The 21,520-nt window shown below is 41.4% G+C and overlaps 1 protein-coding gene and 1 pseudogene across 1 annotated transcript in view; both read right to left on the reverse strand.

The window, feature by feature from the left end:
- Positions 1 to 9,000, reverse strand: part of SNW1 (SNW domain containing 1) — a 37,264-nt gene extending 28,264 nt beyond the window's left edge. Inside the window, exons 1-2 of the mRNA XM_069597188.1 lie at positions 8,897 to 9,000; positions 4,704 to 4,857 (exon numbers count right to left, since the gene is read on the reverse strand). Of these exons, the coding sequence (XP_069453289.1) occupies positions 4,704 to 4,857; positions 8,897 to 8,910 (168 nt within the window). The 5' untranslated portion in view covers positions 8,911 to 9,000. The remainder of the gene's footprint in view (positions 1 to 4,703; positions 4,858 to 8,896) is intronic.
- On the reverse strand, positions 5,233 to 5,353 carry LOC138444434 (U6 spliceosomal RNA; annotated as a pseudogene).
- Positions 9,001 to 21,520: the final 12,520 nt, after the last annotated feature.

Here is a 21,520-nt window from a genome sequence, read left to right on the forward strand (position 1 = left end):
CTGCATTGGACATAGACTGGCGATTCGATTTTTACATGACAGTATACATGTTTCAATGCCATTCTCCCAAATCATCCCACCCTCTCCCTCTCCCTCTGAGTCCAAAAGTCCGCTATACACATCTGTGTCTTTTTTGCTGCCTTGCATACAGGGTTGTCATTGCCATCTTTCTAAATTCCATATATATGTGTTAGTATACTGTATTGGTGTTTTTCTTTCTGGCTTACTTCACTCTGTATAATCAGCTCCAGTTTCATCCATCTCATCAGAACTGATTCAAATGTATTCTTTTTAACGGCTGAGTAATACTCCATTGTGTATATGTACCACAGCTTTCTTATCCATTCATCTGCTGATGGACATCTAGATTGTTTCCATGTCCTGGCTATTATAAACAGTGCTGCGATGAACATTGGGGTACATGTGTCTCTTTCGATTCTGGTTTCCTCAGTGTGTATGCCCAGAAGTGGGATTGCTGGGTCATAAGGCAGTTCTATTTGCAATTTTTAAAGGAATCTCCACACTGTTCTCCATAGTGGCTGCACTAGTTTGCATTCCCACCAACAGTGTAGAAGGGTTCCCTTTTCTCCACACCCTCTCCAGCATGTATTGCTTACAGATTTTTGGATCGCAGACATTCTGACTGGTGTGAAGTGGTACCTCATTGTGGTTTTGATTTGCATTTCTCTAATAATGAGTGATGTTGAGCATCTTTTCATGTGTTTGTTAGCCATCCGTATGTCTTCTTTGGAGAAATGTCTATTTAGTTCTTTGGCCCATTTTTTGATTGGGTCGTTTATTTTTCTGGAATTGAGCTGCATAAGTTGCTTGTATATTTTTGAGATGAGTTGTTAGTCAGTTGTTTCATTTGCTATTAATTTCTCCCATTCAGAAGGCTGTCTTTTCACCTTGCTTATAGTTTCCTTTGTTGTGCAGAAGCTTTTAATTTTAATTAGATTCCATTTGTTCAATTTTGCTTTTATTTCCAGAATTCTGGGAGGTGGATCATAGAGGTTCCTGCTGTGATTTATGTCGGAGAGTGTTTTGCCTATGTTCTCCTCTAGGAGTTTTATAGTTTCTGGTCTTACATTTAGATCTTTAATCCATTTTGAGTTTATTTTTGTGTGCGGTGTTAGAAAGTGATCTAGTTTCATTCTTTCGCAAGTGGTTGACCAGTTTTCCCAGCACCACTTGTTAAAGAGATTGTCTTTAGTCCATTGTATATTCTTGCCTCCTTTGTCAAAGATAAGGTGTCCATAGGTGTGTGGATTTCTCTCTGGGCTTTCTATTTTGTTCCATTGATCTATATTTCTGTCTTTGTGCCAGTACCGTACTGTCTTGATGACTGTGGCTTTGTAGTAGAGCCTGAAGTCAGGCAAGTTGATTCCTCCAGTTCCATTCTTCTTTCTCAAGATTGCTTTGGTTATTCGAGGTTTTTTGTATTTCCATACAAATCTTGAAATTATTTGTTCTAGTTCTGTGAAAAATATGGCTGGTAGCTTGATAGGGATTGCATTGAATTTGTAAATTGCTTTGGGTAGTATACTCATGTTCACTATATTGATTCTTCCGATCCATGAACATGGTATATTTCTCCATCTATTAGTGTCCTCTTTGATTTCTTTCATCAGTGTTTTATAGTTTTCTATATATAGGTCTTTAGTTTCTTTAGGTAGATATATTCCTAAGTATTTTATTCTTTTCATTGCAATGGTGAATGGAATTGTTTCCTTAATTTCTTTTTCTACTTTCTCATTATTAGTGTATAGGAATGCAAGGGATTTCTGAATGTTGATTTTATCCTGCAACTTTACTATATTCATTGAGTAGCTCTAGTAATTTTCCGGTGGAGTCTTTAGGGTTTTCTATGTAGACGATCACGTCATCTTCAAACAGTGAAAGTTTTACTTCTTCTTTTCCAGTTTGGATTCCTTTTATTTCTTTTTCTGCTCTGATTGCTGTGGCCAAAACTTCCAGAACTATGTTGAATAGTAGTGGTAAAAGTGGGCACCCTTGTCTTGTGGAACCCATATCTTTTGACTCCAAAAGCCTTACATTTCCTACTAAACTGAAGTATCTTAGCTCAAGAAAGGGCAAGAAATCAGAGGAAAAATCTATTAACATTCATCATTTAGAGGGGATTTGATGAAAAAAATTTATGAAAATAGCCACTTTGATATGTCCTCCTCCTTCAAGAAACATTTCATTAGATCCTAGATATATGATTTTCTAGGTAATAACATGCTTACTTGCTAAAGAAAGGTTTGACATCTTTTAAAACAAATAATAGAGTTGAAGGTGTTTTCTTGTAAATCAGGCGGAAAATAGGTAAAACAGTCCCTGGAATGGCCCTAACTGTTCCCAAGCCATCAAGCTAACATGTGCTCAGATCTGCTGCCGCCAGGTCGCTCAGTCGTGCCCGACCCTGTGAGACCCCAGAGACGGCAGCCCACCAGGGTCCCATGTCCCTGGGATTCTCCAGGCAAGAACGCTGGAGTGGGCTGCCATTTCCTTCTCCAATGCATTAAAGTGAAAAGTGAAAGGAAAGTCGCTCAGTCGTGCCCGGCCCTGTGCGACCCCAGAGATGGCAACCCATCAGGCTCCCCCATCCCTGGGATTCTCCAGGCAAGAATGCTGGAGTGGGGTGCCATTTCCTTCTCCAATGCATGAAAGTGAAAAGTGAAAGAGAAGTTGCTCAGTTGTGTCCAACTCCTAGTGACCCCATGGACTGCAGCCCACCAGGCTCCTCCGTCCATGGCATTTGCCAGGCAAGAGTACCTGAGTTGGGTGCCACTGTCTTCTCCTCAGATTTGCTAGAGTTCTTCAACTATAACAAGCACTTCAGGACTTAGATGTAGCATTATGCGGTCACTAAGCTTGCCAGAAAATCATAGCTTTTACTTTAAAAACTAGAACAAAATGCTTTCTTCCACAGAATATTCACTCTCCTCAAGAAGCATTCACAGTGTTTCCATCAGGTGGCCATTTTGGATTGATTTTCAAATAAGCTGGTCGGCTCTACCAGGATATAGGAATCCTATGATAGTTATGTAAGCTTTTAAAAACTAATAGTACTAAATGTTAAATGTCCTGATACTGAAATGCAAGTAAGGATGCAATTTCTGTTGTATGTAGATGAAGCCTGCCATCCTCACTCTAATCTACTGAGAGGCCAAACTCAGAATATCTATAATCCCATGAAAGAGACACTCCAGTCTTCTATTAGATAATGGCAAGTACTACCTTTTTGCCCCAGATAAGGCAGCATTATGGCCTCCTTGACAATCATTTATTTTGCTCTGCTTCTCACAAATAACATTATCAGTGAAAATAAAAGCAACAACACAAAAATACCTTCAGAGGTATCAGAAGGCTGGCCTTCAGACACTAGAATTAATAAAGAACAGAGTATAGTTGAACAAAAACCAACCAAACAAAAAACACCTGGGAATATGTTAGGAGAAGACATGATTTAGCTGGCTGTTCCTCTTTGAGGCTGTACAAAGAATGTGGCAGGCAGGAATAATGACAAAGGAGAGAGGCTGAGAATACAGTTGGTTTTATATAGGTGCTGAGCAACATATTTCAATCCAATGAATAATTAGTTCCATTATCACCACTTGGAGGCATATGAAAAAAAGTTTAGGACTTGACCCTTTCTATTTGTGAAGCAAAATTATAACCATATAAAGACAGAACAAAACAAAGTGATAAAATTATAATAACTGGGTACAAATAAATAGGCACAGAGATTTTTAATAGGGCAATTATATCCCTTGGGAAGTGGAGGAGGAAAATTTGCAGGAGTCAGAATGAAAATAGGAAGATGGAGAAGAAAAGGAAGAGGCCTTGGGGAGGCAAGCCTCAAGTGTCTGCATTTCTCCCTAGGTAAAAAAGGTGATCAAGCATGGGCAGTCTGCCCCTGGAATTAGGGAAGGGAATACACATTGAACTGATGTACAAGATCCTGAGTAATGAGGAGAATAAGTGCTGCTAACAAAGTCTTTTCTTTGTGATCTAGCTAGAGACATAAAAAGATCATTTCAGATTCCTCCTCCCTCACTGCCTCTGAATTAACCATCAAATTCTGTCTCTTATACCTTCTCCCAAACTGATCTAAGCTGTACATTCTCCTACCGACGGTAAGAAAACAGAGGAAGAGAGCTTAGGATCTGTCCAGGGTCACACAAATAGTAAGGAACACAGCTATACAGAAAAAAAAAATTAATAAAAAGAATCTTCTCGTCAGTGTTCTATCCACTACAACTAACAGGAAAGAAATCAGAAAAGCAAATGCTGCCAGAGTTTTCCCTGGAGAAGAGTTGCTTCTTCAGGGTGATGTGGCACTGTGCACGCAGGGAACAGGGAGGGAAAGGTACCCAAATGTGGAACCATTCTTTCATTTTTCTCTCTCACCTCCCCATTATTTTCCATACACTGTGAGTCCCAATTTAGAAAGAGTACGTTAATTTCTTCTGTACATGAGTGACAGTTTGACGTAAGAGACATACATTGGTATACTTCTCTAGTGATCACAAACCAGTGAGAATAAGCAAGACAAAAAGCTCAATCTTCTGAGAGAAGTACATGTCTTGAGAGCTCACAACTAGAATCTCTATCACACTGGAACTCATATGCAACAGTTCTAGGGTTTACATTTACTTTACAAAGGTGCTATAATAAATTTCAGTAAAACCGTTTACCTCTAATAACCGAGGTATCCAGCCTTTCCGGTAACCATACGGGGGAGGCTCTCTTCGGGAGGAGACCAGTGAGGTCTGTCGTGATCTCTGGGATCGTGCCTTTTCTTCAGCCTCAAGCTGGTCCTGAGACAGCTGAGTAGGTGCAGGTAAAAAGCTAGAAACAAAGACAGAAAAAGTAAGAATTTAAAAAATTCTTACATTTTATTATTGCAATTTGCCCATCAAACACTATTTTCCTATTATATTTCTTCCTTTGGGCAAAAGAGCAAAGTTTCCAATGATTTATGGCAGGGTTAAATATTTGTTGCTTTATTACGCCTGGAAAAGAAATAAGTACTAAGAGACATACAGTAAAAATATCTGACCAGGATGCAGGCAACCAGTGCCCAGAATTAAGAAATTTCACATAATAAACCACTAGTTTTTATGCCTCCACATTTCTTTTCTTGTAACAAGTAAATTTTCTCAATTACCGAGGGGTCAACTCTCTAGAATACGATGGTCTTACTGTCTTTAATACCCCTTAAAAAAAAAAAAGGAACGCCTCACGAATTTCACATTCCCTTCATGCATGCCATCCTTGTGCAGGGGCCATGCTAATCTTCTCTGTATTGTTCCAATTTTAGTACATGTGCTGCTGAACCGAGCACTTTACTATTCTTATACTCCTTATTTTTAACTATTTTACCCTTATGCTTCCTACATTTAACTATTTTAGCATTAATACAAAAAAATAAGTATTAGCACTGAAAGTGACAAAGAGGTGGATAAAAAAGAAAACAGGAGATGCATATTTAAGTGCATTTCCCCAAGGGTATCTAGTTTGGGATGTAATTTAAAACTTAAGAGGTTTTAACCATTCTTAACTTTTAAGTATGATAAAAGTTATTACAGAGATATACCAAAGTACCACAAAAGGATTCCAGTATGTAAATAATATACCCAATGGAAAAGTTAGGGTCCCTTTGTGATTCTTGGCTAGTAAGAATATTTGAATAAGCAGCAGAGCTTATTTATTAAAAAAATATTTATTGGTTGCTGGGGTGCTAGCACTGTGCTAGGTAGGAAAGGAGACGATGAACTGAGAAAGATAGATGGGTGCTGTAGAGAGAGATCAAAATCACATAACTCCGTAATTACCAGTTATACTAAGTGATCAGAAAAAGTACAAAGTGTTGCGATAGTGTATATCAGAAGAATCTAATCCAATCTGGCGGGTCAGGTAATGTGATGGTAAGAACTCTGAGTTCAGAAGCTGTCCATGCCACACACTAACTTTTAGTTGCTTACCTCTCTGAACTTCAGTTTCCTCATTTGTAATGATGGACCAAAAGATTATCTACCTCTCAGAGCTGTTTTAAGTATTAAATGAGACCACCCATGAACAACGTGGCACAGAGTCTGGCTACCATTCAGTGTGTGTTCCATAAACATTTGATTTTTTGGAGCTGTTCCACAATTCCCCCAGCGTAAGTTAGTTACCCTTCACCTATGCTCTCATAAGACCCTCTGCACACCACTACTACATCTGTCTTACTGTACTGCAATCACTATCGATTTATCTTTCTTTCTCTCATTAGACTGTGGGCAACTTGAGGGCAGGAATCACTTTCTGTTTCTTTAATCCTTAACTCTTAAAGCACTGCCTAACTAGCTCACAATAGGGCTTTACTCAAATGTTGGCTGGAGAAATAACTTCACTCTACTCTTTGCACTCATCATTTTTCGGTCACAAACTTACTGCTTTTCTTTAAACAAATCATTTCTGTATCCTTATATCTGCTTTCCCACTGCCATAGGTATTCTATTTACTTATTAAGAAAACTCTTCATCAGATTCTTTAGTGCTTGCTTCTCAGTATTCCTGTCCCTGCTCAATTATACCTCCCTACAGCTGTTACCTGACCAAAACAGCATTCCACCCTGCTCTTTGTGTCACTCTCTATACCTTTATTTTATTCCTAGTACTTACTACCTGAAATTGTATTACTGATTTGTTTACTCCTATAGTCTGTCTTCCCTAGAATGTAAACTCTGAGGGTAAGAAGAGTCCCTGACAGAATCAATAGCAACACTAGCTGACACAAAGTACTTTCAATCCATGCAATCCCAACATATGCAATTTACTAAGCAAATGAATGGATGAAAGGAGTCAAAACATTTTGGGCTTATACCATAGCTGTTTCCAGTAAACCATGTATACTAACACATAGAGGGATACAAAGTCAGAAACAAGCCAAAATATTTACTTAGGTTTCATTTCTCTTTTACCTTTTGTTGGAAGAAAATGATCATTCTAGTCACTAAAATGATCAAAAGGCAGGCAGTTTGTCAAGGCAGAGTTTGGACAATCTAGTAAACAGGTAATCTGGCCTGGATTATAATGAGAACGCATCCTAGCCTTCCAGAGAGTCTTAATATTGCTGTTCCCTGTAAAGGATGACAATCCCATGAGGTACTTTCCTATGGTAGGGGTGGGCTGCTTAAGTGAACAAAAGTCTACCTCAGTATTTCTCAACTGCGGGCAAAATAACTACAATGCAGATATCTGACAACACCTGGAAACATTTTGTTATAACTTGTGAAGCAGAGGGAAGAGAAGAGGTGGGGATGCCACCGGCATCTACTGGGTACAAGCTAAAGATACTCATGAACATCTTAATGTAGGCAGGGAGGCCCCATACAAGAATGAATTATCCAGCCCCAAATGTCAATAGAGCCGCTGTGGAGACATCTTAGTCTATCCTTTCCTTTTTACTAGTCTCTGCTGTTAAGAATCTCTGGGAGATCTTAGCGATAACAACACTTCACCTGGAAACTTGAAACTGTCTATAGAAACCAAATCAGCTAAAACTCCATGTAAGTCCCCAAGACAAGCTACTTAATGACTGCACTCTGCTATCGCAATTTTAAGCACCCAATGCCGACAAGATCTCTGGTATTTTTGCTCTGTGTCCTTTTCAATTCCATCTTTTCCACAAAGCCTTTCCTCATAACACTACTAGTCTCTGTCACACTGCCTCCCACCTGGAGGGCACTCACTCGCATGTTTGCTGCCTGCAACACTTACTAAAGAAAATGCTCCAGTTCATTCAGCCCATTCCATCTAATTCTTTTTGCACTTCACGCTAGTACTACATAATAAGCATTCTGTATTCTTCGTTTCATATCTGTAGGCCTTGTACCCCAATCTGCCCTGCTGCCAAAGACTGTCAGATTTTCCTTCTGTATACACACAAACCCTAGGACAGAACAAGGCACCCAAAAGAAATCTCTCATCCAAGTATTTTTACGGTTCATAACGGTCATCAGCCAAGACAAAGGCGAACAAGGAGAATGAAGAGTGTCAGGGGAGCTGAGGCAGATGTCCTAACGCGATTCCTTTCTTTACCCTCTTGGGCAGTCAACTTTTCCCGTTGCAGTTCGTTTGCGTGTAAAGTTTTCTACTGAGATGGGGCAGCAAGGTCGGAGTTACGTAACTCCTTCGAATCTCTTCTTTAAGCATCTTTTCCTTAAAGGCGGGGACCACTTTAATCACTTGCAGTTGCCAAGGCAACCGGGAACCGCAAAAATCATACTCGGTTCTATCTAAGGGAAGAAATTCTAAAAAAGCCCAAAGTTAAAAGTGCGGGCAGCGACGGTAACTAGCAGACAGCGGCCACTACCGTAGCTTTTGATTTTAAATCTCCTTCAGTACCGCTCTCCCCAGCCCTTTTTTCCCAGGAGTCCTGGTTTAGGACAGAAACAGAAGAAAAGACTTCGGCGAAAAAACAGCCAGGCAGTCGCCGTCTCCCGCCCGCTCCACTCTGCCCAAATAAGCCCCTGCCCTCCACACACTCGCATCGCGCCCACCCGAGCCGCGGACCAGAGGCGGAGCCCTCCACACCCCCAAGACGCTCAAACGAAAAACACGCGCGACTCCGCGGTCTCTCAGGCCAGAGACCTATTGGCTACGCCGCGACTTTCGGCCCTAGCGAGGGGGCGAAGGCAACCCGGGAAGCCGCTAAGGAAAGACCCCAGCTTCGGCGAGGCCTAGCCGTCCCAGCGGCCTGCAGGAAGGCCCAGCCGTGGCCTCGGCTTACAGATGCTCTGTGGCCCGAGCCTGGTGACGGCCCGGGGAGTGTGGGCAGAGAAATGAAAAAGGTGGGTACTCCCAGACCCTTCCGTATCGAGGACCCGAATCAACAAACCCACCTGGTGAGCGCCATCTTCTTCCGCTTCTTCCAGCGCGAGCGACAGCACCGCGGGGCGGGCCTTTCCCGGGCGGAGAGCTGTGGAAAGGAAGGAGCGCGCGCTGCGCAGGCGCCCTAGCCGAACGGCCTTCTGGGACTTGTAGTTCTTTGAAAAAGACTACAATTCGGTTCCATTGTCAACCAGAGTTCTGGGATACACGGTTCACTTAAGAAAACCCCAAACGCATCGCTCTTACGCTATGACATGATAGAGCATTCCCTAAGCATGATAATAACGAAGTTGAGATGCCTTTTAAGTCACTTTATTTTCAGTTCAGTTGAGTTGCTCAGTCGTTTCTGATTCTTTGCGACCCCATGGACTGCAGCACACCAAGCTTCCCTGTCCATCACCAACTCCCAGAGCTTACTCAAAGTCATGTCTATCGAGTCAGTGATGCCATCCAACCATCTCATTCCCTATCCCTTTCTCCTCCCAACGTCACTCTTTCTCAGCATCAGAGTCTTTTCAAATGAGTCAGTTCTTCACATCAGGTGGCTAAAGTATTGGAGTTTCAGCTTCAGCATCAGTCCTTCCAATAAATATTCAGGACTGATTTCTTTTAGGATGGACTGGTTGGATCTCCTTAGAGTCCAAGGGACTCTCAAGAGTCTTCTCCAACACCACAGTTCAAAAGCACGAATTCTTTTGCGCTCTGCTTTCTTAATAGTCCAACTCTCACATACATACCAGACTACTGGAAAAACCACAGCTTTGACTAGACGAACGTTTGTCGGCAAAGTAATGTCTCTGCTTTATTATTTTTTTTATTTATTTTTTTTTAATTTTTATTTTTACCTTATTTTACTTTACAATACTGTATTGGTTTTGCCATACATTGACATGAATCCACCACGGGTGTACATGTGATCCCAAACATGAACCCCCCTCCCACCTCCCTCCTCATAACAACCCTCTGGGTCATCCCCATGCACCAGCCCCAAGCATGCTGTATCCTGCATTGGACATAGACTGGCGATTCAATTCTTACATGATAGTATACATGTTTCAATGCCATTCTCCCAAATCATCCCACCCTCTCCCTCTCCCTCTGAGTCCAAAAGTCCGCTATACATATCTGTGTCTTTGTCTTTTTTGTTATCTTGCATACAGGGTTGTCATTGCCATCTTTCTAAATTCCATATATATGTGTTAGTATACTGTATTGGTGTTTTTCTTTCTGGCTTACTTCACTCTGTATAATCGGCTCCAGTTTCATCCATCTCATCAGAACTGATTCAAATGTATTCTTTTTAACAGCTGAGTAATACTCCATTGTGTATATGTACCACAGCTTTCTTATCCATTCATCTGCTGATGGACATCTAGATTGTTTCCATGTCCTGGCTATTATAAACAGTGCTGCGATGAACATTGGGGTACATGTGTCTCTTTCGATTCTGGTTTCCTCGGTGTGTATGCCCAGAAGTGGGATTGCTGGGTCATAAGGCAGTTCTATTTGCAATTTTTAAAGGAATCTCCACACTGTTCTCCATAGTGGCTGCACTAGTTTGCATTCCCACCAACAGTGTAGGAGGGTTCCCTTTTCTCCACACCCTCTCCAGCATGTATTGCTTACAGATTTTTGGATCGCAGACATTCTGACTGGTGTGAAGTGGTACCTCATTGTGGTTTTGATTTGCATTTCTCTAATAATGAGTGATGTTGAGCATCTTTTCATGTGTTTGTTAGCCATCCGTATGTCTTCTTTGGAGAAATGTCTATTTAGTTCTTTGGCCCATTTTTTGATTGGGTCGTTTATTTTTCTGGAATTGAGCTGCATAAGTTGCTTGTATATTTTTGAGATGAGTTGTTAGTCAGTTGTTTCATTTGCTATTAATTTCTCCCATTCAGAAGGCTGTCTTTTCACCTTGCTTATAGTTTCCTTTGTTGTGCAGAAGCTTTTAATTTTAATTAGATTCCATTTGTTCAATTTTGCTTTTATTTCCAGAATTCTGGGAGGTGGATCATAGAGGTTCCTGCTGTGATTTATGTCGGAGAGTGTTTTGCCTATGTTCTCCTCTAGGAGTTTTATAGTTTCTGGTCTTAAATTTAGATCTTTAATCCATTTTGAGTTTATTTTTGTGTGCGGTGTTAGAAAGTGATCTAGTTTCATTCTTTCGCAAGTGGTTGACCAGTTTTCCCAGCACCACTTGTTAAAGAGATTGTCTTTAGTCCATTGTATATTCTTGCCTCCTTTGTCAAAGATAAGGTGTCCATAGGTGTGTGGATTTCTCTCTGGGCTTTCTATTTTGTTCCATTGATCTATATTTCTGTCTTTGTGCCAGTACCGTACTGTCTTGATGACTGTGGCTTTGTAGTAGAGCCTGAAGTCAGGCAAGTTGATTCCTCCAGTTCCATTCTTCTTTCTCAAGATTGCTTTGGCTATTCGAGGTTTTTTGTATTTCCATACAAATCTTGAAATTATTTGTTCTAGTTCTGTGAAAAATATGGCTGGTAGCTTGATAGGGATTGCATTGAATTTGTAAATTGCTTTGGGGTAGTATACTCATGTTCACTATATTGATTCTTCCGATCCATGAACATGGTATATTTCTCCATCTATTAGTGTCCTCTTTGATTTCTTTCATCAGTGTTTTATAGTTTTCTATATATAGGTCTTTAGTTTCTTTAGGTAGATATATTCCTAAGTATTTTATTCTTTTCATTGCAATGGTGAATGGAATTGTTTCCTTAATTTCTTTTTCTACTTTCTCATTATTAGTGTATAGGAATGCAAGGGATTTCTGAATGTTGATTTTATATCCTGCAACTTTACTATATTCATTGATTAGCTCTAGTAATTTTCCGGTGGAGTGTTTAGGGTTTTCTATGTAGAGGATCATGTCATCTGCAAACAGTGAGAGTTTTACTTCTTTTCCAGTTTGGATTCCTTTTATTTCTTTTTCTGCTCTGATTGCTGTGGCCAAAACTTCCAGAACTATGTTGAATAGTAACGGTGAAAGTGGGCACCCTTGTCTTGTTCCTGACTTTAGGGGAAATGCTTTCAATTTTTCACCATTGAGGATAATGTTTGCTGTGGGTTTGTCATATATAGCTTTTATTATGTTGAGGTATGTTCCTTCTATTCCTGCTTTCTGGAGAGTTTTTATCATAAATGGATGTTGAATTTTGTCAAAGGCCTTCTCTGCATCTACTGAGATAATCATATGGCTTTAATTTTTCAATTTGTTAATGTGGTGAATTACATTGATTGATTTGCAGATATTGAAGAATCCTTGCATCTCTGTGAAAAAGCCCACTTGGTCATGGTGTATCATCTGTCTCTGCTTTTTAATATGCTTGTCTAGCTTGGTCATAGCTTTTCTTCCAAGGAGAAAGCATCTTTTAATTTTATGGCTGCAGTCACCATCTGCAGCGATTTGGGAGCCCAAGAAAATAAAGTCTGTCACTGTTTCCATTGTTTCCCTATCTATTTGCCACGAAGTGATGGGACTGGATGCCATAGATCTTAGTTTTCTGAATGTTGAGTTTTAAGCCAACTTTTTCACTCTCCTCTTTCACTTTCATCAAAAGGTTCTTTAGTTTCTCTTTGCTTTCTGCCCTAAGGGTGGTGTCATCTGCATATCTGAGGTTATTGATATTTTTCCCGGCAATCTTCCCCAACTTCTGCTTCATCCAGCCCGGCATTTCGCATGATGTACTCTGCATAGAAGTTAAATAAGCAGGGTGACAATAGACAACCTTGACATACTCCTTTCCCGATTTGGAGCCAGCCTGTTGTTCCATGTCCAGTTCTAACTGTTGCTTCTTGACCTGCATACAGATTTCTCAGATGGCTGGTAAGGTGGTCTGGTATTCCCATCTATTTCAGAATTTTCCACAGTTTATTGTGATCCATACAGTCAAAGGCTTTGGCATAGTCAATCAAGCAGAAATAGATGTTTTTTCTGGAACTCTCTTGCTTTTTTGATGATGCAGTGGATGTTGGCAATTTGATCTCTGGTTCCTCTGCCTTTCCTAAATCCAACTTGAACATCTGGAAGTTCTCAGTTCACATACTGTTGAAGCCTGGCTTGAAGAGTTTTGAGCATTACTTTGCTAGCATGTGAGATGAGTGAAATTGTGCAATATTACTTGCAATAATAATATTAATAGTATTAAATTGTGCACTTTATTTTACTCCCCATTTAATCTAATTTCCTTTGTTGTTGTCCCAAATGTAGAAGACATTTTCATTCCCAAATGGGGGCGACATTCCCAAATGGGGGCGACAATGTTAAATGAAAGGATTGATGGGTTAAATAAGGGAGTTGATGAGTTGAATAAAAGGGAGACCTCAGGGAGATCTGGGTTCGATCCCTGGCTTGGGAAGATCCCCTCGAGAAGGGAAAGGCTACCCACTGCAGTATTCTGGCCTGGAGAATTCCATGGACTGTATAGTCCATGGGGTCTATACAGTTTGTAGATAAATATAGTCCAGAGAATTCCATGGTCTACTGGCTATGGGATTGCAAAGAGTCAGACACGACAGTCATCAGGACAGATAGACATGTTTCTTCACTTTGCTCTTTCCACTTGTTAATATATCTTGGAGATCACTCCTTTGCAGCATATAGAGATTACATTGGAGGTTCCTAGCAGAGAATAAACTTGGTCTGACTTATGTTTTAAGAAGATTATTATGGCTACTATATTAAAAATGGATTCCAAGAAGCAAGGAAGGAAATGGGGAGACTGGTGGGTAACTTTTAAGATAATTTGGGGACAGATGCTGATGGCTTAGGCAGGGAGTTAGTAGTGGATATGATAAGGTGAACTTGGAATCTGGACCTATTTCAAAGGTATAAACAACAAATTTTGATGATGGAATTGATGTTAGGTATGAAAGAGAATTCCAAATAGGAAAATGAGTACGTCAAGGCTGTATATTGTCACCCTGCTTATTTAAATTATATGCAGCGTACTGGGCTGGAAGAAGCACAACCTGGAATCAAGATTGCTGGAAGAAATATCAATAACCTCAGATATGCAGATGACACCATCCTTATGGCAGAAAGTGAAGAGGAACTAAAAAGCCTCTTGATGAAAATGAAAGAGGAGAGTGAAAAAGTTGGCTTAAAACTCAACATTCAGAAAACGAAGATCATGGCATCTGGTCCCATCACTTCATGGGAAATAGATGGAGAAACAGTGGAAACAGTGTCAGACTTTATTTTAGGGGCTCCAAAATCACTGCAGATGGTGATTGCAGCCATGAAATTAAAAGACGCTTACTCTTCAGAAGTAAAGTTATGACCAACCTAGATAGCATATTGAAAAGCAGAGACATTACTTTGCCAACAAAGGTCTGTCTAGTCAAGGCTACGGTTTTTCCAGTGATCATGTATGGATGTGAGAGTTGGACTGTGAAGAAAGCTGAGCGCCGAAGAACTGATGCTTTTGAACTGCGGTGTTGGAGAAGACTCTTGAGAGTCCCTTGGACTGCAAGGAGATCCAACCAGTCCGTTCTAAAGGAGATCAGTCCTGGGTGTTCATTGGAAGGACTGATGCTGAAGCTGAAACTCCAATGCTTTGGCCACCTCATATGAAGAGTTGACTCACTGGAAAAGACTCTGATGCTGGGAGGGATTGGGGGCAGGAGGAGAAGGGGACAACAGAGGATGAGATGGCTGGATGGCATCACTGACTCGATGGACATGAGTTGAGTGAACTCCGGAAGTTGGTGATGGACAGAGAGGCCTGGTGTGCTGCGATTCATGGGGTCGCAAAGAGTCGTACACGACTGAGCGACTGAACTGAACTGACTGATGAAAGAGAGTAATCAGAGATGACTCCAACTAGGACAGAGTTGCCATTTAGTGAGATGGGAAAACTGAGAGAGGGCCACTTCCGTGGGGGAAGATCAGAATTGGGCTTTGAATGTGTTACATTTGAAATGCCTTGTTAGATATCCAAGTAAAGGTATAAAATAGGCAGTTGATATACGAGTTTTTAGTGTGGGGGTAGTGATCAAGGCTGGAGACCTTTGGAGACAGATAGTATTTACATTCATGATACCAGTTGAGATTACTAATGGAATGAGTGTAGATGCAAAAGAGAAGTGGTCCAAGAACAGACCTCTGGAGTTTAGAAGTTGGGGATATGAGAGGAATCAATAAAGGAAACAGAACTGCTAGAGATTTGATCAATGGAGTTAGGAGAGAAAGCATATGTCTTTCATTTAAATCAGATCCTATACGGGTGTAGGCCTGAGTTACCAGTATCTATCTTTCCTGGGGGCTTCCCAGGTAGCTCAGTGGTAAAGAAACCACCTGGCAATTCAGGAGATGCAGGTTCCATCCCTGGGTCTGGAAAACCCCCTGGAGAAAGAGCTGGCAATCTATTCCAGTATTCCTGCCTAGGAAAGCCCATGGACAGGGGGGCCTGGTGGGCTGTAGCCCATGGGGTCGTAAAGAGCTGGACACAACTGAGCATGCATGCATGCACAGCATCTTTCCTGGCATAAGGCAAGAGCCTATGGCAGGGAAGAATGAAGGCATCATGCAAAATGGAGACACCAGAGGATAAAGAGAGGGAGAGTAAGAGGCTGATGGAGTTGAGGCCTCTGACAACATCATGGCAGTTCTTGGATACAGCAGTGCCTGAAGACCACACCACCTTCAATTTTTTTTAACCAAGTGAGCCAATAAATTATTTTGTTGCTTTCAACTAGTTTAAGTTTATCATTTGCAACAAAAAGGAATTTATACAATGGTTATTTTCTGTGCTCCCATAATTCTTGTTCTTCCCCTAGTCTTAACATTTACCACATTTCATAAATTTCAATGGGTTATGTGACTTCTAGGGAGATTGAATCTCTCTCACCATTCACTTGTGCCCAAACAATTTTGGGCAAGTCCTCAAGCCTTCACTGGCTTTCTTATCTGTAAAAGGGCAGCATGGGCCTAGGTAATATCAAACATCCCATCCAGTGTCAACATCTGTTGATTCTCAGTACTTTTCTCTAGGTTTTAAACTTCTAGATAGATTAAAAAATATGGCATTTCAGAGACCTAGTGGTATATACAACTGAGATGAATCTCAAAGGCATCATGATGAGTGAAAGAAACCAGTCTCGAAAGATTACATGTTATGTGATTTTATTTATGACATTCTTTTTTAAAAAAACTTTTATTTATTAGTTTATTATTTTTGGCTGCCCTGCATGCTGCGTGCAGGCTTTCTCCGGCTGCGGCAAGCGGGGCCTGCTCTCTGTTGCTGTGTTCAGGCTGCTCACTGTGGTGGCTTCCCTTGCTGCGGAGTGCGGGCTCTGGACGCTTGGGCTTCAGTAGTTGTGGCCATGGGTTTAGTTGCCCCACAGCATGTGGGATCTTTTCAGTCCAAGGATCTAACCCATGTCCCTTGATTGGCAGGCAGACTCTCAATGAGTGGACCACCAGGGAAGTCCCTATTTATGACATTCTTGAAAAGAGAAAATAATAGTGACAGAGTGCAGATCAATGGTTGCCAGGGATGAGGGGTAGGGGAAACATGTGACCACTGCAAAGCAACGTTGGGGGTGATGGAATTGTTCTATATCCTAATTGTGAGGGTGATTATACACAACTATGAGTGTACTAAAATTCATAGAACTGTACAACAAAAAAATCAGTTTTACTGTAAGACAATAAAAAAAAAAAAGCCTGGTCTAGTTCTTACCACTGTACTGTGAGAATAGCCTCCTTAGCCTCATTCAGCATCAGTAACATTTACTTTGTACCTGCTGAGATTCAGAGCACATCTTGGGTTCCTAGGGCCATAAAAGTGGTTTCATAAAATGAATGTTTTTCAAATGGCTATCTGGGGAGGCCTTACAAATAGCTGTGAAAAGAAGAGAAGTGAAAAGCAAAGGAGAAAAGGAAAGATAGAAGCATCTGAATGCAGAGTTCCAAAGAATAGCAAGAAAAGATAAGAAAGCCTTCTTCAGTGATCAATGTAAAAAAATAGAGGAAAACAATAGAATGGAAAAGACTAGAGATCTTTTCAAGAAAATTAGAGATACCAAGGGAACATTTCATGCAAAGATGGGCTTGATAAAGGACAGAAATGGTATGGACCTAACAGAAGCAGAAGATATTAAGAAGAGGTGGCAAGAATACACAGAAGAACTGTACAACCCGGATAATCATGATGGTGTGATCACTCACCTAGAGCCAGACATCCTGGAATGTGAAGTCAAGTGGGCCTTAGAAAGCATCACTACGAACAAAGCTAGTGGAGGTGATGGAACTCCAGTTGAGCTGTTTCAAATCCTGAAAGGTGATGCTGTGAAAGTGCTGCACTCAATATGCCAGCACATTTGGAAAACTCAGCAGTGGCCACAGGACTGGAAAAGGTCAGTTTTCGTTCTAATCCCTAAGAAAGGCAATGCCAAAGAATGCTCAGACTACTGGACAGTCTCACATTCTAGTAAAGTAATGCTCAAAATTCTCCAAGCCAGGCTTCAGCAATACGTGAACTGAGAACTTCCTGATGTTCAAGCTGGTTTTAGAAAAGGCAGAGGAACCAGAGATCAAATTGCCAACATCCACTGGATCATCGAAAAAGCAAGAGAGTTCCAGAAAAACATGTATTTCTGCTTGATTGACTATGCCAAAGCCTTTGACTGTGTGGATCACAATAAACTGTGGAAGATTCTGAAAGAGATGGGAATACCAGACCACCTGACCTGCCTCTTGAGAAACCTATATGCGAGTCAGGAAGCAACAGTTAGAACTGGACATGGAACAACAGACTGGTTCCAAATAGGAAAAGGAGTACGTCAAGGCTGTCTATTGTCACCCTGCTTATTTAACTTCTATGCAGAGTACATCATGAGAAATGCTGGACTGGAAGAAACACAAGCTGGAATCAAGATTGCCAGGAGAAATATCAATAACCTCAGATATGCAGATGACACCACCCCTATGGCAGAAAGTGAAGAGGAACTAAAAAGTGTCTTGATGAAAGTGAAAGAGGAGAGTGAAGAAGTTGGCTTTAAGCTCAACATTCAGAAAACTAAGATCATGGCCTCTGGTCCCATCACTTCATGGGAAATAGATGGGGAAACAGTGTCAGACTTTATTTTTTGGGGGGCTCCAAAATCACTGCAGATGGTGACTGCAGCCATGAAATTAAAAGATGCTTACTTCTTGGAAGGAAAGTTATGACCAACCTAGATAGCATATTCAAAAGCAGAGACATTACTTTGCCGACTAAGGTCTGTCTAGTCAAGGCTACGGTTTTTCCAGTGATCATGTATGGATGTGAGAGTTGGACTGTGAAGAAAGCTGAGCGCCGAAGAACTGATGGCTTTTGAAATGTGGTGTTGGAGAAGACTCTTGAGAGTCCCTTGGACTGCAAGGAGATCCAACCAGTCCATTCTGAAGGAGATCAACCCTGGGATTTCTTTGGAAGGAATGATGCTAAGGCTGAAGCTCCAGTAGTTTGGCCACCTTATGTGAAGAGTTGACTCATTGGAAAAGACTCTGATGCTGGGCGGGATTGGGGGCAGGAGGAGAAGGAGACGACCGAGTATGAGATGGCTGGATGGCATCACTGACTCGATGAGTCTGAGTGAACTCCAGGAGTTGGTGATGGACAGGGAGGCCTGGCGTGCTGCAATTCATGGGGTCGCAAAGAGTTGGACACGACTGAGCAACTGAACTGAACTGAACTGAAGGGCTGTGTGATAAAGAACCCACCTGCCAATGCAGGAGATGGGGGTTTGATCCCTGGGTTGGGAAGATTTCCCTGGAGGGGGAAACGGCAACCTACTTCAGTATTCTTGCCTGGGAAATCCTATGGACAGAGGAGCCTGGTGGGCTCCAGCCCATGGGGGCCACAACAAAGTCAGACACAACCTAGCAGCTGAACAACAACAAAGGGAATATTAGATGTATTTGTTTTCTATTGCTATATAACACATTGTCACAGACTTAGTGGCCTGAAACAGCACTACGGTTGAAACAGCACTCTGAGCTCATATCTCTTAGGTCAGAAGGCTAGCAGAGGATGCTTGGATTCTCTGCTCTGGGTCTCATAAACCTGAAATCACAATGTTGAGCTGGATCCTCATCAGGCTGAGGCTCTGAAGAAAAATCCATTTCCAAGCTCATTCTAGTTGTTGCAGTTGCTGGACCGAGGTCCCTGTTTCTTGGTGTGCCATTGAGAAGCACCATCCTCACTTCCTACAGGCCAGCCTCATGTCCTTCCCACATGACACCCTGGTCAGTTCACAGGATGGCTGTTTGCTTTCTTCCAGGCTAGATACAGCACATCTCTCTGACTTTCTCATCTGCTGGCCAGAAAAAACTCTTTTGTTTTTATAGGGCTCATAGATTAGGTCATGCCCACCCAGATAATCTTCTTATTCTAAAATCAACTTGTAACATAACACAATCACAGAACTGATGTCTCATCGTATTCACAGCTCCAGGGTTATTGCAGGGTGTGTACAAGGAGCAGGGCTGGGGAGAGGATCATGGGAGAGATCTTAGAATTCTGTCTGAGGATATAAGCCAAAAGAAAAAAAAATTTTTTTTGGTACATGCTGGATCTTTGATCAGACTATATAATGTACCAAGCATGACCTGGAGTCTGAAAATATAAATTCAAGCAATAGCTTCACCAGTAAGCTGTGTTATCATGGTCAAGATACTTAAATTCTTTGGCCTCCAGTTTTATCAAATTTAAAATGCTGATCATGTTACCTGCTTTATGTATCTATCATAGAGTGATTGAGGTAATGTAGGTGAATATGTTTTACTCAAATCTAAAGTACTATGTAAATATATTAATTATTTCACTTAATATTTTCACTGACAGTGATCTGATTTAACCTCTGCTCCAGGAATGTATTACTTCTAAAAAGAGAATAAAAGGTATAAAATGTATTATTTCTAAAAAGAGCAAATTAGAGAAAGTCCTGAAGACAAGATCAAGAACCTTAGATTTAACTCAGCAGATAATTTGGAGCAGAAGCAAGACTTTTGAAACTGTCACTAAAGATGATTCTTAAGGCAGAATGGGTTTCTATGGTGATGAAACACAAAGGAGGAAAAGGTTAAAATAATTAACATGGGAAATCAGTAAGATATAGACCAAGATCTGGGAGGTAGGATTGAAAGGAAAGGGTGGAGAAGACCTTTTACAATTATCTCATTTTTTTCACAGGCTTCCCTGGTGGCTCAGCGGTAAAAATTTGCCTGCCACACAGGAGACTTGGGTTAGATCCCTGGGCAAGGAAGATTCCCCTGGAGAAGGGAATGACAACCCACAGGAAGATCCCCTGGAAAAGGAAATGACAACCCAGTCCAGTATACTTGTCTGGGAAATTCCACAGACAGAGGAGCCTGGCGGGATACAGTCCATGGGGTCGCAAAGCGATAGCCACAACTGAGCATGCACTCACTCTCATTTTTCACAGAGGCTATCTTGTGAAGCATTTCTATCATTTGCAGTCTCTTGCTGTCCATGGGGTATATAGGGAATAGTAACTGACTTTAACACCAATCTTAGTAAAACAGAATGAAGAAGGCACATCTATTGCAAAAGTAGTACAATATTATACCCTAAGGGGCTTCCGCGGTAGCTCAGCTGGTGAAGAACTGGCCTGCAATGCAGGAGACCCTGGGTTGATTTCTGGGTCGGGAAGATCCCCTAGAGAGGGAACAATCTGCCCACTCCAGTATTCTTGGGCTTCCCTGGTGACTCAGACGGTAAAGAATCTGCCTGCAATGCAGGAGACCTGGGTTCAATCCCTAGGTTGGGAAGATCCCATGGAAGAGGGCATGGCAACCCACTGCAGTATTCCTGCCTGGAGAATCCCCATGGACAGAGGAGCCTGGTAGGCTATAGTCCATGGGGTCACAAAGAGTTGGACACGACTGAACGACTAAGCACACACTGTAAAACCAAGTAGGGGCTTGTGTTTAGCTCTGCTGGATCTTTCTGGTAGCATTCTACCCTCATTAACACAGGTAATTAGTAGCTGCCTGCTCATAAGGGACTGCCCAGCGCAGGCTAGAATTGGTGATGCTCCAGATTACGAGAACAATCAGTTCAGCCCACTCTCGGTATTCCAGATGCAGGGAGGAATTCATCCTCAGAGAACCTAGGACCTAATTTGATTTCTAACCAGCTGCGGCCCTGTAGCCACAAGTGACAACTTGGGAGGTAGTAGGATGGAGCTGCTAAACACACAGATTCCTGAGTCAGCTTTCCTAGGTTCCCATCCTGGCATCCTAATTTACCACGTGTAAATTAGGGCAGGTTATTTAAGTTCTAAGTTTCTTGCTGGACCGATAAAAAAAAAAAAAAGGAGAAAGTTAAGTAAAACCTATTTTCATAAAGCTTTTGGGATAATTAAATAAACTCATCAGTTAATTTAATCATGCAAAGTGCTTAGAACAATGTCCAGGATAGAGTAAGCACTTAGAAGACAATTATTATTTTCTGGACTTAATTTAATTGGCCTTAACGGCATTTATTAAGCTTCTTGAGCTTCAGGCTTTGCATTTGTAAAGTGAGGCAATTAAACTCAATTTTATTTCTAGGGTACCTTCCAACTAACAGTCTATTGTCCTATATGAATGTTTTTATTTA

The sequence above is a fragment of the Ovis canadensis genome, chromosome 7, assembly GCF_042477335.2.
Source record: "Ovis canadensis isolate MfBH-ARS-UI-01 breed Bighorn chromosome 7, ARS-UI_OviCan_v2, whole genome shotgun sequence".
In the NCBI taxonomy this organism is placed as follows: Eukaryota; Metazoa; Chordata; class Mammalia; order Artiodactyla; family Bovidae; genus Ovis; species Ovis canadensis.